Source organism: Natrix helvetica, assembly GCF_964273705.1.
Source record: "Natrix helvetica genome assembly, chromosome: 16".
Lineage (NCBI taxonomy): Eukaryota > Metazoa > Chordata > Lepidosauria > Squamata > Natricidae > Natrix > Natrix helvetica.
Window position 1 is genome coordinate 6961495 of NC_138563.1, and position 18636 is coordinate 6980130.

The 18636-nt window shown below is 43.9% G+C and overlaps 1 protein-coding gene across 4 annotated transcripts in view; it reads left to right on the forward strand.

Annotated features, from left to right (window-relative positions):
* The window catches only part of MAP4K2 (mitogen-activated protein kinase kinase kinase kinase 2), a 49839-nt gene that overhangs the window by 2488 nt on the left and 28715 nt on the right, over positions 1-18636 (forward strand). For 2 of the 4 annotated variants that reach the window (XR_014176617.1, XM_081968519.1), the window contains exons 2-8: positions 7843-7900; positions 9631-9721; positions 10542-10606; positions 12436-12491; positions 16160-16207; positions 16311-16353; positions 18081-18153. Coding sequence is in view for 3 of the 4 variants with exons in the window: in XM_081968519.1 (XP_081824645.1) it covers positions 7843-7900; positions 9631-9721; positions 10542-10606; positions 12436-12491; positions 16160-16207; positions 16311-16353; positions 18081-18153 (434 nt within the window). In the remaining variant the exon portion in view is untranslated. Of the gene's footprint in view, positions 1-3424; positions 3504-7323; positions 7466-7842; positions 7901-9630; positions 9722-10541; positions 10607-12435; positions 12492-16159; positions 16208-16310; positions 16354-18080; positions 18154-18636 lie in introns of those variants that run through there. The other 2 variants (XM_081968521.1, XM_081968520.1) reach the window with 2 other exon arrangements.

An 18636-nucleotide genomic window follows, 5' to 3' on the forward strand; every position in this document is an offset into this window, starting at 1 on the left:
GAGGAAGGCAGCTAACTAAACAGGGATTACTTTGCTAGAAGCTTATCTGATTTCTAGGTTTTTTTTTGACTCCGCAAGCCAGAATTTCTCAAAACCTCAACAACTTGAAAATAGACCTGGACTTCAACTCCCAGAATTCCCCAGCCAGCTTTGCTTTGAATTCTGGGAGTTGAAGTCCAGGCACCTTAAAGGTTGCTGAGATTGAGAAATATTGTTGCACGCTTACACAGGTCTCTTACTACAGTTGTTGTTGTCAATTGCAAAGTCATAGCTGACCCATCGCGACCCCGTGGACCACGTTCCTCCAGGCCTTCCTGTCCTCTATCATCCTCCGGAGTCCATTGAAGCTCACGCCAACTGCTTCAGTGACTCCATCCAGCCACCTCCTTCTCTGCCGTCCCCTTCTTCTTCTTCTGCCCTCCATCGTTCCCAGCATGAGGCTCTTCTCCAGGGAGTCCTTCTTCCTTCTCCTTAGATGGCCAAAGTCTTTTGAGTCTCCTCTTCAGGATCCGGCCTTCTAAAGAGCAGCCAGGGTTGATCTCCTCTAGGACTGACCGGTTGGATGGCCTTGCAGTCCAAGGGACTCAATGCAGGAGTCTTCTCCAGCCCCAGAGTTCAAAGGCCTCCATCCTTTGGCGCTCAGCCTTCCTTATGGTCCAACCTTCACAGCCATCCATTGCAACGGGGGAAACCAGAGCCTTGACTATAGGCACTTTTGATTGGCAGGGTGATGCCTCTGCTTTTTGGGATGCCGTCTAGATTTGCCATCGCTTTCCTCCCCAGGAGCAAGCCTCTTTTAATCTCCTACTACAGTAATTACTTGCTATTTCATAGGTGGGAAATCTACCTATACTTGCCGATTTGAAAACTTGGACCCCCAAAGAAAATATGAATGGGGGTCAAAGTGTCCAGATTGATGGATAGTCCTGTTACACAGGACTATAATATTATTTTTTAAAATGTATAGGCCGCCCGACTCCCAGAGTGGTTTATAGAAAGTATGAATTCTTGGTGGCCAGGCATGTTTTGAGATCCTTGATAGTGGGATATTTATAGATTTACTGGATTTTATTTAATACCCACTGATAGTGATAGGGCAAGCAAAAGAATATAAAATGAGAGGAAACTCCACTCCCTACTGTCCCTGATGATATTACCTCGATTGGTAATGAAATGTCTATATCAGTGTTTCTCAACCTTGGTGACTTTAAGTCCTGTGGACTTCAAACTCCCAGAATTCTCCACTTAGCATGGCTGGCTGAGGACTTCTGGGAGGTGAAGTCCACACATCTTAAAAACTGCTGTGAAATAATCCTGTCCAATTGGCATCTTGCAGTTATGCTGGGGCCTCATTGCTTACAATTTTCAACCCAGCATGATCTTTATGCTGGTAGAAGAGCCTTGACTGGGAGACTTTGAAAAATTTGCCCCAAAATGCATCTTTGACTGATTCATTCATGTTCCTAGTCCTCAATACTCCTCCCCCCTCCCCATACTTGCCTTGAATCTGATTTAGCCTGTTGGGGCCAGAGGGAAGATGGAGAAGAACAAAAATATTATAAAACATGGGCGTTTTTTTGGATTCTGTATCCACTGAAGGCAGTTGGATGAGCAGCTGTTGTGAAGCTTCCATGTGTTGTTTTCTTATAATTAAAGTGTGCAGTGTGATTGTGTGTCATCCTTAGAAGCCTGTGAGGTGCCCTTAGCATCAGTAGTCATAACGATAATCCTATTTTCTGACGCTTTCTGCGTTTCTTTTTATGTTCAGCCTTATTGTCTGGCTGGCAAAATTGTAATTCCCCGCCCCCTCCAGGGTGGGTTTTATTATGCAGGTCGTCCTTGACTTACAGCAGTTCATTTACTGACCGCGCCAGGTTACGACGACACTGAAAAAAAAAAGTGACTTACCACCGTTTCTCGTACAGTCGTAGCAGCATCCCCCAGGGCAGTATGGCAGGCGTGGTGCCAGAGGTGGCAAGCAGAGCCCCTCTCTGTGGGCACGGGCACTGTTGCCAACTGGTCTTTGCGGGCGCTGGAGCCCCAGAAAATGGCCTGAAAATGGCCAAAGGAACACCCAAAACAGAGGCTGTTTTCTGGGCTGTTTTTCCAGCCGGTTTTTGGGCTGTTTTTTGAGCCCTTTGTGGCCCTGAAAATCAGCCCCAAAATCAGTCTGAAAATGGCTTGAAAAATGACCCAAAATGATGCTGTTTGTTGGGCTCTTTTCAGGCTGTTGTTGGGCTGTTTTTTGAGCCGTTTGTGGCCTTGAAAATGGCCTGAAAATCAGCCCCAAAATCAGTCTGAAAATAGCTTGAAAAATGACCCAAAACCATGCTGTTTGTCGGGCTCTTTTCAGGCTGTTTTTGGATTGTTTTTCGGGCCAAAAACAGTCGGAAAAAATGACCCATAAATGGCCTGAAAACAGTCAAAACAGCCCAGAAAACAGCCTGAAAACAGCCAAAAAACAGGCAGGTGCGTTTGCCGGCTAGCTGGTCTTTGGGTTTTCGGCACTCCGGCACGCACACCTGCATGAGTTCCTGTTTGGACACTGGGTGCTGAAAAGCTTTGCCATCACTGCCCTGGGGTCCCAAAGATTGTGACTTGAATTGACAGTCGCTTGAATTGAGCTGCCTCCTATTTATGACTCTGGGTAGCAGCAACCATGGTTAACGCAGCCCAGCCTGGCTAGCGAACTCAAGAGGCTTCTTCTGGAACCAGAATAGCAATTGCTGGGCCTTGGTGTGAAGACCCTGATTTGTGACTCCTTTTTGCTACTAGCAGGGAGGGCTGGATCTCCGCTCTTTCCTGCATATCGAAAGAGAATAAAGCAGCCTCCCGCCCCTTCTCCTGGACTTCCCCAGCCTCCCACCTCCCCTGGACTTCAAACTGAAATCAGGAGTGGCCTGCTCCTCTTTGGATCCTGGCTGATGCCCGCTGCGCCGGCATTATTCCGAAAGCAGCGTGGCGTTTCCTGAAATTCTTAATTCAGGAATAGCTTTGGGCGGGTCATCCTGCAGCCAGGATAGCTTATTTTCAGCTTGGAAATGGATAGGATGGGTTGGGGTGGAGGGACAGGTCTTTCTCCCGTGGCGGGAGGAATAATGTGGCATCTGATAAGAGGAAAAGAAAGTGCAGGTAGTTCTCCACTTGCAACGGTTCCGTATAGTGACGGTTGGAAGTTGCAACAGCGCTGGAAAAGCGACTCGGCCATTTTTCGCCCCGTTGCAGCATCCCTGTGGTCAAAATTCAGGCGCAGACACACATACATTCAGACAAATTTTGTCCTAGTTCCTTAACGTCACCGATTAACAGAGTTGGGAGGGACCTTGTAGGTCATCTAGTCCAACCCCCTGCCCAAGCAGGAGACCTGACACCATTTCTAACAGATGGTGGTCCAGTCTCTTCTTGGAAGCCTCCATGATGAAGCTCCCACAACTTCTGAAGGCAACTTCTGTTCCATGGGTTGATGGTTCTCCCTGTCAGGAAGTTTCTCCTCGAATTCCACGGTGAGCTGAGGGGGAAGCTGCTGTTGGGTGGGGGGGCAAGAGTGGGTCTCCCTGGGAAGCTATAAAAAAGCTGATTTGTTGTTGTATGTCGCAAAGTTTTGTCCAACCCATCGTAACCCCATGGACCACGTTCCTCCAGGCCTTCCTGTCCTCTACCATCCTCTGGAGTCCATTCAAGCTCACGCCTGTTGCTTCGGTGACTCCATCCAGCCCCCTCCTTCTCTGCCGTCCCCTTCTTCTTCTTTTGCCCTCCATCCTTCCCAGCATGAGGCTCTTCTCCAGGGAGTCCTTCTTCCTTGTCATCAGGTGGCCAAAACATTTGAGTTTCCTCTTCAGGATCTGGCCTTCTAAAGAGCAGCCAGGGTTGATCTCCTCTAGGACTGACCGGTTGGATGGCCTTGCAGTCCAAGGGACTCAATGCAGGAGTCTTCTCCAGCACCAGAGTTCAAAGGCCTCCATCCTTTGGCGCTCAGCCTTCCTTAGGGTCCAACCTTCACAGCCCTCCATTGCAATTGGGAAAACCATCGCCTTGACTAGATGCCCTTTTGATTGGCAGGGGGATGTCTCTGCTTTTTAGGATGCTGTCTAGATTTGCCATCGCTTTCCTCCCCAGGAGCAAGCCTCTTTTAATTTCCTACTACAGTAATTGCTTGCTATTTCATAGGTGGGAAATCTACCTATACTTGCTGATTTGAAAACCTGCACCCCAAAGAAAATAGGAATGGGGGTCGAAGTCTCCAGATTGATGGATAGCCCTGTTACACAGGACTATAATATTATTTTTTAAAATTTATAGGCCGCCCGACTCCCAGCCTCTTTTAATTTCTTGGCTGCCATCCCCATCTGCGGTGATCTTGGAGCCCAGGAAAATAAAAATCTCCCTCCATCTCTCCATTTCTTTGGCAAATAGGTTGACCCAATTTCAGACAAGTGGCTGCCCGGTCTTGTCTGAAAAGCCTCCACCTGACGTAGCATCCATCATTTCTGAAGGCAAACGGTTCTACGCGCTTTGCTCTCCTTCCTCATTGGGTTGCGTCACACAGATGCTTTGCAACCTCACATGTGCCCGTGCTCCTCACACCCTTTGTGGCGGTTGAGCTGGCTCAACGAGGAAGACAGGAAGTCGCCCGATTGCTAAACAGAACGGGATCTGAAGAAGTGGGGCACGTTTGCGTGTCGTAGGTGTTTTTGACAAATCGTGGCTTAACGCTGGGGTCGGCAAACTTAAAACACTCAAAAGAGCCATTTGGACCCGTTTCCCACAGAAAGGAAAACTCCGCGAGCCACAAAGGTCCTAATCGGTTCAATTCTGGGGCTGACCAGAAGTTCAGTCCCCCCACCATAGAGTCTCCTCCTAGCGCGGCGTTTTTTTTCCTCTACCCGTCATAACCGAAAGCCCTATCAATGGTGGAGACAACTGGAAAACCCTCCCCTTGCCATAGAGTCTTCTCCTGGCGCACTGTGCTTCTCCCCCGCCCCCTGGAAGCTCCTCTCAAAATTGTGGCGCCGACTGGTGACGGAGCCGCAGCAGAGGGAGGAAAGAGCCACAAGTGGCTCCGGAGCTGCAGTTTGCTGACCCCTGCCTTAACGCAATCGGATTGCCATAGCGGGGGTGGGGTGGGGTGGGGACTGAACGTGAATTTTGATCCCAGGGGGAATGCCACAAAGGCCGTAAGTGCGGGAAAACGGTCGTAAGTCACTTTCCTACAGTGCCGTTGCAACGTTGAGTGGTCACTCAATGAATTGGTGTAAATCTTATTTATTGATCCATACTGTAGTAATCTTATCTACAAAGGAAAAGGGTCCATTATTTGTGCCAAATATAATCAAATGGACATTTCTAGTGACCTTTTCTTTTTGACCCCAGGAGGAAAGGAACTCCTGGCTCTGGGGGGTGGGGATTACAGATTAACAGACTATCAGAGTTGGAAGGGACCTTGGAGGTCATCTAGTCCAACCTCCCCCCCCCCCAAGTAGGAGATCCTACACCATTTCTGACAGATGGCAGTCCAGTCTCTCCCAGGGATGAAGCTCCCACAACTTCCGAAGGCAACTTCTGTTCCATGGGTTGATTGTTCTCCCTGTCAGGAAATTCCTCCTCATTTCCAGGTTGAATCTCTCCTTGGTCAGTTTCCATCCATTCTTCCTTTTCTGGCATTCGGCTGCCTTGGAAAATAGCTTGACCCCTTCCTCCTCTCTGTGGACATAGAAAGACTTGTTTCTATGGATGGAAATTCTTGTGAGCTTTATCCAGTGGAACAGATAGATTGGAGAGATGTGTGTTGACTGCACAATCATCAAGACATCCGCTTGTAATGTGTCGATGACTCGGCTCGTGTGTCCAATTGCCAAGGTTTTTTCCTGGTATCTGGGACTTACAATGACTTTAAAAACAATACAGGGAGTCCTCCAATTTAGGATTTAAATTTTGCAGCCCCCAAATTTCTGTCACTAAGTGAAACATTTGCCCAGTAAGGTTTTGCCCATTATGACGGCCTTTCTTGCCACTGTTGTTAAGGGAATCGCTGCCGATGTTAAGCGAGTAACATCGTTCTTAAATCAATCTGGATTCCCCCTTGATTTTACTTGTCGGAAGATCGCAAAAGGGAAATGACAAGGGTCTGGATTTTGAGCCTTTGATCATGAGGAGGCTGTAAGTAGTCACTTGGGACGGTCGCTAAACGAACTGTTTGTAAGTCGAGGGCTCCCTGTACACAAGGTTGCTATTGATCCTCCTGTATCTCAAGGTTATTTCTACGTATCCTTTCGGTTCGGGGGTCCAATGTCCACTTTCCAGCTGTTTTTTATTTATTTTGTTTCTGAATCATACTGGACCGTGGATGTTTTTTTAATATTTGCACTCTTGTATAATCGCTGAGATCCTGTGGGATTGTTGCAAGGAATGAATGGATGAATAAATGGGTTTCCAACCCACATTAATTACATATAACCCTAGGGAGGGGTACATACCCAACATATCTTTCTCCTCCTATTTTCCCTCTCAGCAACAACCTTGTGAGTTGGACTGAGAGTACGGCTGGCCCAAAGTCACCTAGCCAGCTTTTATGCCTAAAGCAGGACTAGAACTCACAGTCTCCTGGTGATTGGCCCAAAGTCATCCAGTTGAGTTTAATGCCTAAGGCGGGGCTAGAACTCACCGTCTCCTGGTGATTGGTCCAAGGTCACCCAGCTGGCTTTCATGGCTAAGGCGGGACTAGAACTCACCATCTTCTGGTGATTGGTCCAAAGTCACCCATCCAGCTTTCATGGCTAAGGCAGGACTAGAACTCACCATCAGCTTGTCTCCAGAAGTTGTGAATGCCCCAACACTGGAAGTCCCAACACTGGAAGTCTTTAAGAAGATGTTGGATAGCCATTTGTCTGAAACGGTATAGGGTTTCCTGCCTAGGCAGGGGGTTGGACTAGAAGACCTCCAAGGTCCCTTCCAACTCTACTATTGTATTGTATTGTATTGTATTGTATTGTATTGTATTGTATTGTATTGTATTGTATTGTATTGTATTGTATTGTATCTTCTGGTGATTGGCCCAAAGTCACCCATCCGGCTTTCATGGCTAAGGCAGGACTAGAACTCACTCTCTCCTGGTGATTGGCCCAAAGTCACCCATCCAGCTTTCATGGCTAAGGCAGGACTAGAACTCACCGTCTCCTGGTGATTGGCCCAAAGTCACCCATCTGGCTTTCATGGCTAAGGCGGGACTAGAACTCACTGTCTCCTGGTGATTGGCCCAAAGTCACCCAACTGCTTTCATGGCTAAGGCGGGACTAGAACTCACCGTCTCCTGGTGATTGGCCCAAAGTAAGCCAAATGAATGAACGAACGAATGAGCAACCTGCCAGGGGGTTCCTAGACTGGCCTCATCCTTTACAGGAAGTTAATTCTTTTGGGATGACTTCTGTGTTACTCAGGGTGGAAGTGTGATAGCAGAGCATATGATAAGGTAAAGTAAAGCTTTACTCCCTGTGGGTTTTACCTCACTCGTTGTGTCTGAGGTTAGGGGGCAATGGTCATCTCCATCTCTTAAGCCAGGGGTGTCCAAACTTGGGAACTTTAAGACTTGTGGACTTCAACTCCCAGAATTCCCCAGCCTGGCTGGGGAATTCTGGGAGTTGAAGTCCACAAGTCTTAAAGTTCCCAAGTTTGGACACCCCTGGCTTAAGCCAAAGAGCAGATGGCAGGAGTGTGGAAAAGTTGGGGCAGAAATAAAAAACCCCGCCAAGTGTTTCACTAAATCTCTTCCCCCACAGAAAAGCCATGCGCAGGGGTTTTTCCTGAATGTCCCATTCCTTTCAGTTATCACTCTGGTTTTCTCCCCAGGGGCGAGATACAGAAACAGGAGAACTGGCCGCCATTAAAATTGTGAAAATCGACCCAGGTAAGCGGCAATTCCAACTTTGGGTTCTAAACAGTCGGTGACTTCTTAGTACCGCCCCATGTTTAGGCGTTTGAGGTGGGCCAAGCTCAGGAAATGAAATAAAATTAAAAAGGAGAGATCCAACCAACTTCGTTTTTGTTTTGTACATTGACAATAAAGGAGATGATAGATGATGATGATAGATAGATAGATAGATAGATAGATAGATAGATAGATAGATAGATAGAGATAGATGATAGATAGATAGATATGATAGATGGATAGATAGATAAATATAGATAGATAGATAGATAGATAGATAGATAGATAGATAGATAGAGATAGAGATAAATAGAGATAGATAGATAGAGATAGATAGATGATAGATAGATAGATAGAGATAGATAGATAGATAGATAGATAGATAGATAGAGATAAATAGAGATAGATAGATAGATAGATAGATAGATAGATAGATAGATAGATAGAGATAGATGATAGATAGAGATAAATAGAGATAGATAGATAGATAGAGATAAATAGAGATAGATAGATAGATGATAAATAGATAGATAGATAGAGATAGATAGATAGATATAAATAGAGATATATATAGAAATAGATAGATAGATAGATAGATAGAGATAGATAGATAGATAGATAGATAGATAGATAGACAGATATAAATAGATAGATAGAGATATATAGATAGATAGATAGACATATAAATATAGAGATAGAGATAGAGATAGATAGATATATATTTAAATAGATAGAGATAGAGATATAAATAGATAGATGATAGATAGATAGATAGATAGATAGATACAGAGATATAAATAGATAGATAGAGATAGATAGCGATAGATAGATATAGAGATATAAATAGATAGATAGCGATAGATAGCGATAGATAGATATAGAGGTATAAATAGAGATAGAGATAGATATATATATAGAGATATAAATAGATAGATAGCGATAGATAGCGATAGATAGATATAGAGATATAAATAGATAGATAGATGGAGATAGATATAGAAATATAAATAGATCGATAGAGATAGATAGATAGATAGATATAAATAGATATAGATAGAGATATAAATAGATAGATAGAGATAGATAGCGATAGATAGATATAGAGATATAAATAGATAGATAGATAGAGATATAGAGATATAGAGATATAAATAGATAGAGATAGATATAGAAATATAAATAGATAGATAGAGATAGATAGAGTTAGAGAGGTAGAGATAGACAGACAGGAATGGTATAGGGCCGTGATGGTGAACCTATGGCAGAGCCCTCTCTGTGGGCACGCATGCCAGGCAGCTGGTCGTTGCGGAGTGCCGGAAAATGGCCTGAAAACAGCCAAAAACCAGTCAGTTTTCTAGCAGTTTTGGGGCCATTTTCCAGGCCATTTTCTGCCGTTTTCGGTCCAAAAAACGGCTTGAAAATGCCCCCCAAATGCCCAAAGAAACAGGCATGCATGTGCTGACCAGCCGGTCTTCGGTGCTCCTGCACATGCCCAGACCTGCATGCACCTTCTGGTTTGGGCACTTGGGTGCTGAAAAGGTTCGTCCTCACTGGTATAGAGTTTCCTGCTTGAGCAAGGGGTTGGACTAGATGACCTCCAAGGTCCCTCGAACATGGGACCCTGCTGTTCTATGTCCGGGGTGACCTAGTTTGAAAGTCGACCCTCCCAAGAGGCTGACGTATTTTCTCCCTTGGATCTCCCATCGTAGGAGATGACATCGGATCCGTTCAGCAAGAAATCACTACGCTCAGGGATTGTCGCCATCGCAATGTTGTGATGTATTTCGGAAGCTACCTCAGGTAGAGAACTCCTCCCCTGGAGCAGCACAACGGAGACCTATTTATTTATTTATTTTTATTTATTTTGGAGGGGTTGTCAGACATGTACAAGGTAACAGGTGTAAGTATAACCATAAATACGAACATAGTAAAATGGGGACAGTAGGCCAAGGACGGTAGGCACCCTGGTGCGCTTATGCACGGCCCCTTTAAGGACCTCTTAGGAACGGGGTGAGGTCCACACTAGACAGTTCAAGATTGAAGCTGTGACATTTGAGGATGTAACAACGGAGTTAGGTAGAGCATTCCAGGCGTTGACCACTCTGTTGGCTGAAGTCGTATTTTCTGCAGTCGAGTTTGGAGCAGTTTACCTCAAATTTGTATCTATTGTTTGACCATGTAGTATTGTGGTTGAAGCTGAAGTAGTCGTTGACAGGTAGGACGTTGTAGCAGACAATTTTGTGTTAGACTACGCTTAAGTCAGACCGTAGGCAGCGTAGTTCCAGATTGTCCGAGCCTGGTGGCATAAGGGATTCTGTTGTGAGCAGAGGAGAGGAGGATTTTGACTCCCAGAATTCCCCATCCAGCATGCTTTAAGATGGCTGGATTTTGACTCCCAGAATCCCCCAGCCGGCATCCTTTAAGATGGGTGGACTTCAAATCCCAGAATCCCTCTGTCAGCATGGGAATTCTGGGAGTTGAAGTCCACACATCTTCAAGCCGCCAAGATTTAGGAAGATTGATTTGGGGATTGCATCTCACCCAACCAGCAAACCTTTTGCTTTCCCAATATATATATCCCGTTCTCTGTTACACATTTCCTGTTATTTCCGGATTTTAGGAATGATCGGCTGTGGATTTGCATGGAATACTGCGGAGGAGGGTCCTTGCAAGAGATTTATCACAGTGAGTTTCTGCCTCTTGTTGGAGGGGAGGGCGGGTCTTATTTGGTGCTCTTTTAGGATCCATTTCTAAGTGGATTATAGCTAACGAATTTTTGTAGAGATGGTAGAGATGGCGTGGGCAGCTTACATTCCTACCTACATTCCAGCATAATTTGCAGGCGGAAACCTGCTATGTTAATTCTGAGTTGGCTGGCTTTCTCTGAAACTGTAATAATGGTAGGACTCGACTTACGACCACAGTGTCAACTCGCAAAGCGTCCCTGGCCTGCTCTTAAGTTGTCATAGGCAGGGGGAGGGAGGGAACTGATGGAGTAGCACAACAGCTACAACCAGAAGCATATTCGACGCATACCTTTCTCAAAGCTGTATCTGTTCTGAGTGAGGCTTCCCAAAGGCCTGAAGCAAACTCCTTGTCCTGACAAAAACCCCATTTATTAATTGACTGTGGTTCACTTAATTGGTTCGTGACCCTCCGAGGCTCCTGGCTAAGTTTTACAGATATCGGCCTGGCAGCTCTCCAAGCCAGAGAAGGTCTGTGACTATAAATCCTCCCTCGAAAGACGTTGCTGGAGGTGAAGGAGCAGAATTCACAGGAAATTAATAAAAGGTTTTTTTGTCGGGACCAGGAGTTTGCTTCATGCTTTCGGGAAGCCTCGGTCAGAACAGGCGCATATTCTATAAGCCAGGTGTGTCCAGGCAGCCTCCGAGAATTGGCCACAACAGAAAGAAAACAGACATTGCAAATGGAAGATTAAATCCTTTGGCTTGGCCGTCTATTTCCCTTCCCCCTCGCAGCTCACAGAAACAAACCTATCTATGATCCATCCTTGTCTACTTCTCTTTTGGAAAATTTTACTTCCTTTTTTTTGTTGCTCTCGGTGCCTTGTGTGCCAGGAGGGGGTTTAAATTTGCAGCGGGGGTGTGGGGAGTTAGAAAAGGAAGTGATGGCTGCATGACGGAGAGGAGTAAAAACAGCGCGGCGTTTGCCCCCATGCAGAATTTAAACCAAAGTGCCAGTTTTGCTGCTGTGAATTAAAACGATTAGGGTGGATTAAAGGTGATTAACATGGGGCCTTCCTCTGTGAATTAATGCCCTCTTTGTTTCTATAGGGGAAACTCTCAGGATTTTGTCATGTGCAGCTTAATCCCAAAATAATGGAGAGATGCAAACTTGCTTTTTGGTGGATTCAGCTGCTGCAACATTTGGGGTGTTGAATAGATGCTGAAACTCAAGATTAATAGTTATGAATAAAGGGATAGAATGAAGATCCACGTGAAGTGTTAATATCACTTTATAAGGCCGTGGTAAGGCCCCACTTGAAATACTGCATTCAGTTTTGGTCGCCACGTTGTAAAAAAAGATATTGAGACTGTGGAAAAAGTGCAGAGAAGAGCCACAAAGATGATTAGTGGAAGGGGGATAAAACACACAAAGAACAGTTGCAGGAACTGGGTACGTCTAGTTTAATGAAGAGAAGGACTGATAGCTGTCTTCCAATACTTGAGGGGCTCCTATAAAGATAAGGGGGTTATTTATTTTCCAAAGCACCAACAGGAACAGATGAAAACTAAGGAGAGAAGCAACCTGGAATTAAGGAGAAACTTCCTGACAGTTCGAACGATTAACCAGTGGAACTGCTTGCCACTAGAAGTTGTGGGATCTCCACCACTGGAGGCTTTCAAAAAGAGACTGGAGAACCATTTGTCTGAAGTGGTAGAGGCTCTCCTGCTCGAGCAAGGGGTTGGACTAGAAGACCTCCAAGGTCCCTTCAAACTCTGTTATTCTAAGTTCTGTATTCTAATTCCATTTTTTTTCTTTTTTTTTTTCAGGTACCGGGCCTCTATCCGAAAAACAGATTGCCTATGTCTGCAGAGAAACCCTCCAGGTGAGTCTGTACGTGGGGTCAGTTTCGCTACCCCGGAAAAGTATACAATATTGAGTTCCGGGACTGATAGACAGGTAGTCCTCACCTTACGACCATTTATTTAGGGATCGACAGCACTAGAAAAAGTGACCGGTCCAGTTTGTACACATATGACTGTTGAATCATCCCACTGCTTATAGAATAACTCCTTATAGAATAACAGAGTTGGAAGGGACCTTGGAGGTCTTCTAGTCCAACCCCCTGCTCAGGCAGGAAACCCTATACCGTTTCAGACAAATGGCTATCCAGCATCTTCTTAAAGACCTCCAGTGTTGGGGCATTCACAACTTCTGGAGGCAACTTCTGTTCCACTGATTAATTGTTCTAACTGTCAGGAAATTCCTCCTTAGTTCTAAGTTGCTTCTCTCCTTGATTAGTTTCCACCCATTGCTTCTTGTCCTGCCCTCGGGTGCCTTGGAGAATAGCTTGATTGCCTCTTCTTTGGGGAACCCCTGAGATATTGGAAGACCGCTATTAAGTCTCCCCTAGTCCTTCTTTGCATTAAACTAGACAGACTCAGTTCCAGCAACAGTCACATTATCAAAATTCGGCCGTTTGGCATCGGATTCATATTTATGACAATTGCTGTGTCCCGGGGTCATCTGTTCCCCTTTTGTGACTTTCCCACAAGCAGAGTAATGGGGGGGGGATCCAAGTTCACTTAACAGCCGTGTCACTCACTTAACAACTGCGACTTTACAAATATGGCAAGCAAGGTCATAAAATGGGGCATTCCTTGCTTAGCAGCAGAAATGTAGGGCTCCATTAGGGTCGTAAGCTGAGGACTACCCACAGTTGTAATTATAATTACAATTACAAGGTGGTTTCCCAGTTGTGTGCACAATTTCCTGGTGGTCTCCCATCCTTTTCCTATCCAGTCTCAGCTTCTTGGGGCCAGCTGTGTCTATTGAGTTTTAAGAGGATGTTTTCGTGGCTAGACTCAAAACAGCTGATGGGTTTCTCTTTCTGACTCTGTCAAATAGCAAATGGATCTCAGCGCTGTGCACCTTGGAAAGGAAATGGTGTTGGTCCATTGTGTATCCTGTCTCTTTCCTGCCTTCCTGTAGCAGAGGCAGAGCTATGAGTACAGGGCTAAAATATGGTTTGTTGGCTCTCTGGGGTGTTTGTGCATTGAACCATATGCATGTTGGAGCCTGCAAGAAGCTGAACTGTGGTCTCCAAATTTGGCAAGTTTTAGGCTTGTGGACTTCAACTCCCAGAATTCTGGCTGGGGCATTCTGAAAGTTATTATTTATTTTTTAAAAAATATTTTAGTTTAATACAAACAATCCGTCTTCCATTAAACCAGGGGTGTACAAACTTGGGAACTTTAAGACTTGTGGACTTCAACTCCCAGAATTCCCCAGCCAGCATGTTCAATTTGTATTTATAATACAAATAAAGCTACTGTAAGATTCAAAACAAACAAAACAGAATTCTGGGAGTTGAAGTCCACAAGTCTTAAAGTTCCCAAGTTTGGACACCCCTGCATTAAACAGTGTGTCATCTGGGTACAAATCTCTTGTGCAATAACAATTAAAATTTACAGATATTCATTATTGGTCTACTCTTAACTTAATATTAGGGGACAGTGGCTAAGACGCTGAGCTTGTCGATCAGAAAGGTCGGCAGTTGGGCGGTTCGAATCCCTAGCGCCGCCTAAAGGAGTGAGCTCCCGTGACTTGTCCCAGCCTCTGCCAACCTAGCAGTTAGAAAACATGTAAACAATGCAAGTAGAAAAATAGGAACCACCGTTGGTGGGAAGGGAACAGCGTTCCGTACGCCTTCGGCATTGAGTCATGCCGGCCACATGACCACGGAGACATGATTTCTGGTTTGGAAGGAAATATAAATGGGAAGACACGTGATATAAGTAGTCCTCAACTTATAACCATTTGTTTAGTGTTGATTGAAGTTTCAACAGCAGTGAAAAAAGCGACTTATGTCCGGTCCTCAAACTTATGACCATTGAAGCATTCCCCGCAGTCACATGATCAAAATTCAGATTCTTGGCAAATGACTCATATTTATGATGAATGCAGTGTCATGCAATCCTCTTTTGCCACCTTCTGACCAACAAAGTTGATGGGGAAGTCAGATTCACCTAACAACGATGTTACTAACTTAACAACAGCGGTGTTTGATTTAACAACTGTGGAAAGAAACGTCGTAAAATGGGGAAACTTAACAAATCTCTCACTTAGCAACAGAAATGTTGGGCTCGTGTGTAAGTTGAGGACTATCTGTATGTAGGTTTTTTTAAAATTTGTTTTGAATCTTACAGTAGCTTTATTTGTATTATAAATACAAATTGTATTAGAGGGAAAATATTCATCTGTTTTTCCATGCTGGAAATAATTCTACCAACTTTAGTTCTCTCTCTTTTTTTTCCTCCTTCCTCTGACCTAAATCTTCCAGAGGTAGAATTGCTCTGGGCTCCTAAATTATTTTGATTGTTAGGATTGTTCTCTCCTCATTTTTCCACTTCAGCAAAAAATTTTCCTTTTGAGTTGCAGTAAATGAAACATGACACAACATAGATTGCAGGGCTGCAATGCAGATGACTATAGAAGCAAAATATAGGGCAATGTTTTTCCAGCTGGGCAAATTTAGAATGGGTGGGCTTCAACTGCCATAATTCCTTTGTCAGCATGCTTTAAAATGGATAGACTTCAAGTCCCAGAATCCCCCAGCCAGCATGCTTTAAGATGGAGGGACTTCAACTCCCAGAATTCTCCAGTCAACATGCTTTAAGAGGGAGGGACTTCAACTCCCAGAATTCCCTAGTCAACATGCTTTAAGATGGATGGATTTGAACTCCCAGAATTCCCCAGTCAACATGATTTAAGATGGATGGATTTGAACTCTCAGAATTCCCCAGTCAACATGATTTAAGATGGATGGATTTGAACTCTCAGAATTCCCCAGTCAACATGCTTTAAGTTGGATGGATTTGAACTCCCAGAATTCCCTAGTCAACATGCTTTAAGATGGAGGGACTTCAACTCCCAGAATTCCCCAGTCAACATGCTTTAAGATGGATGGATTTGAACTCCCAGAATTCTCCAGTCAACATGCTTTAAGATGGATGGATTTGAACTCCCAGAATTCCCCAGTCAACATGCTTTAAGATGGATGGATTTGAACTCCCAGAATTCCCCAGTCAACATGCTTTAAGATGGAGGGACTTTAACTCCCAGAATTCCCCAGTCAACATGCTTTAAGATGGATGGATTTGAACTCCCAGAATTCTCCAGTCAACATGCTTTAAGATGGAGGGATTTGAACTCCCAGAATTCTCCAGTCAACATGCTTTAAGATGGAGGGATTTGAACTCCCAGAATTCCCCAGTCAACATGCTTTAAGATGGATGGTCCCCAACTCCCAGAATTCCCCAGCCAATAGGCTTTAAGATGAGTTGACTTCAACTCCCATGCTGGCTGGGGAATTCTGGGAGTTGAAGCTCCCCTCTCTTAAAGTGGGAAAGGTTGAGAAATAGGGTGCGTAACCGATCAGGGTTCATCCAACAAACCATGATAGGTTAATCCGTCATGCAAACCTTGTTGAGTCACCGTGTCTCTCTGACAAGCTGTCCGAATTGTTGACTTTTATCTCTGTTTTCCTTTTAGGGACTTCACCACTTGCACACCAAAGGAAAAATGCACCGAGATATTAAGGTGAGACAGAGTAGTGTTTTGTCAGTTTGGGGGCTCCAAGTGGGAGAATGTTCCCCAAAATGTCTGCCAGACTTTTCTGAACTCTCTTTCTTCTCTCCTTCAGGGGGCCAACATCCTGCTGACGACCAACGGCGACGTCAAATTGGGTCAGTTCCTCCTCGGGGTTTCCCTTCCTTGTCAGCATCTGGGTTTGTCTGCAGAGCAGGTCAAAAATGTCAAGATGGTGGACGGGGCCTTGCAGTGGAAACCCCACCTCTTTCTTAGCACGGGTTGTTCGTTTAAAAGAGGGCGGGGCTTCCGCTGCATGACCGCGGCCACCATCTTGAATTTTTTGACACAACTTCCATCCAGGGGTGGTATTCTCCTCTACTTACTTCCTCTACCAGTTCAGAAATGTGAGCGCGCAAATGTCAACGCATGTGCTCAGCCTTCCACGCATGAGCTTTGATCTTGCGTGCGGCCCAACAGAGACGTCTTGAGTTTAAGTTATCCTGGCTGGGATTGATTACTGAGCCTACAGGAAGTCCTTGACTTAACACACCCTTCTTTTGGTGGCCATTCAAAGTTACAACCTACCTCACTGAAAAAAAGGTCACTTGTGACTTTTAAGTGTGTTCTGACTGTGGCGGCATCCTCATAGTCATGTGATCAAAATTCAGGCACTTGGCCACTGACTTATGATGGTTGCAATGTCCTGAGGACACGCGATCCCTTTTTGCGAACTTCCGACAAACTAGGTCAATGGGGAAGACAGATTCATTTAACAACCGTTAAGAATGGAATTGGCAGGCCTGAGATTCACAAGGAAATATGGCTAAGGATAAGAATAGAATTAGAATAAAATAGAATTAGAATAGAATGGAATTAGAATGGAGAAGAATAGAACAGAATAGAATTAGAATAGAATTGGAATAAAACAGAATTAGAATAGAGAAGAACAGAACAGAATAGAATAAGAATAAAACAGAATTAGAATAGAATATAATTAGAATAGAACTAGAATAAGAATAGAATTAAAATAAAATGGAATAAATGGAATTGGAATATAGTAGAACAGAACAGAACAGAATTAAAATAGAATTAGATTAGAACTAGAATAAGAATTGAATTAGAATAAAATGGAAGAATAAAATGGAATTAGAATATAGTAGAACAGAACAGACTAGAATAAGAATAGAATAAAATGGAATTAGAATAAAAAGGAATTAGAATATAGTAGAACAGAACAGACTAGAATAAGAATAGAATAAAATGGAATTAGAATAAAATGGAATTAGAATAAAATGGAATTAGAATAAAATGGAATTAGAATAGAGTAGAACAATAGAATAAGAATAAAACAGAATTAGAATAGAATTAGAACAGAACTAGAATAAGAATAAGAATAGAATTAGTATAAATGGAAGAATAGTAGAACAGAACAAGAATAGAATTAGAATAAAACAGAATAGAATAAGAATAGAATTAGAATAGAACTAGAATAAGTATAGAATTAGAATAAAATAGAATTAGAATAAAATAGAATTAGAATAAAATGGAATTAGAATATAGTAGAACAGAACAGACTAGAATAAGAATAAAACAGAATTAGAATAGAATTAGAACAGAACTAGAATAAGAATAGAATTAGTATAAATGGAAGAATAGTAGAACAGAACAAGAATAGAATTAGAATAAAACAGAACAGAATTAGAATAGAACTAGAATAAGAATAAGAATTAGAATAGAATTAGAATAAAATAGAATTAGAATAAAATATAATTAGAATAAAAATAGAATTGGACTAGATTGGACTAGATTAGACATTAAAATTGGAGTACAATTCTCATCCTTTGTATAACTACACCAGTCATTCCTTCTCTCTCCTCCACAGCCGACTTTGGTGTCTCGGCAGAGTTGACCGCTTCGGTGGCCAAGCGAAAATCGTTCATCGGAACGCCTTATTGGTAAAACCCTTGTGTTTGCTACTTTACAACCTGCCTCCCGCACCGCTATTGCGAGGTCGACGCTGCGTGTGTCCCGCGGAAGAATGAGCAAGTCTTAACTTGGCGGTCCGGAAAAATCTTCCCGTGAAAATTAAATCACAGGGCGAAACCGTGAAACATGAATGAATTCAAGTCATTCATCCAGAATGGAGTCTTCTGTTAAAAAGGGGAACAAGTGGGGGGGGGGAAAAAGGCAGACGGTTGAAAATTTGCACGGTTGAAAATTTGCACGGTGTAACGGAGCGAATAGAATTTGGCCCACAGTGGTTGAGAGAGGGATAACGATTATTCGTTCGCCTTCACACTCCGTTGTTGGTTTTATTGATTAGGCTTCTTAGCTGCAGAGATAAGACGTGTTACAGCGGTGGGATTCAAAAATGTTAGCAACCAGTGCCCAGTTGCTGGGTGGGCGTGGCCGTAGTGGGTGTGGCCTACTCAGCCTCC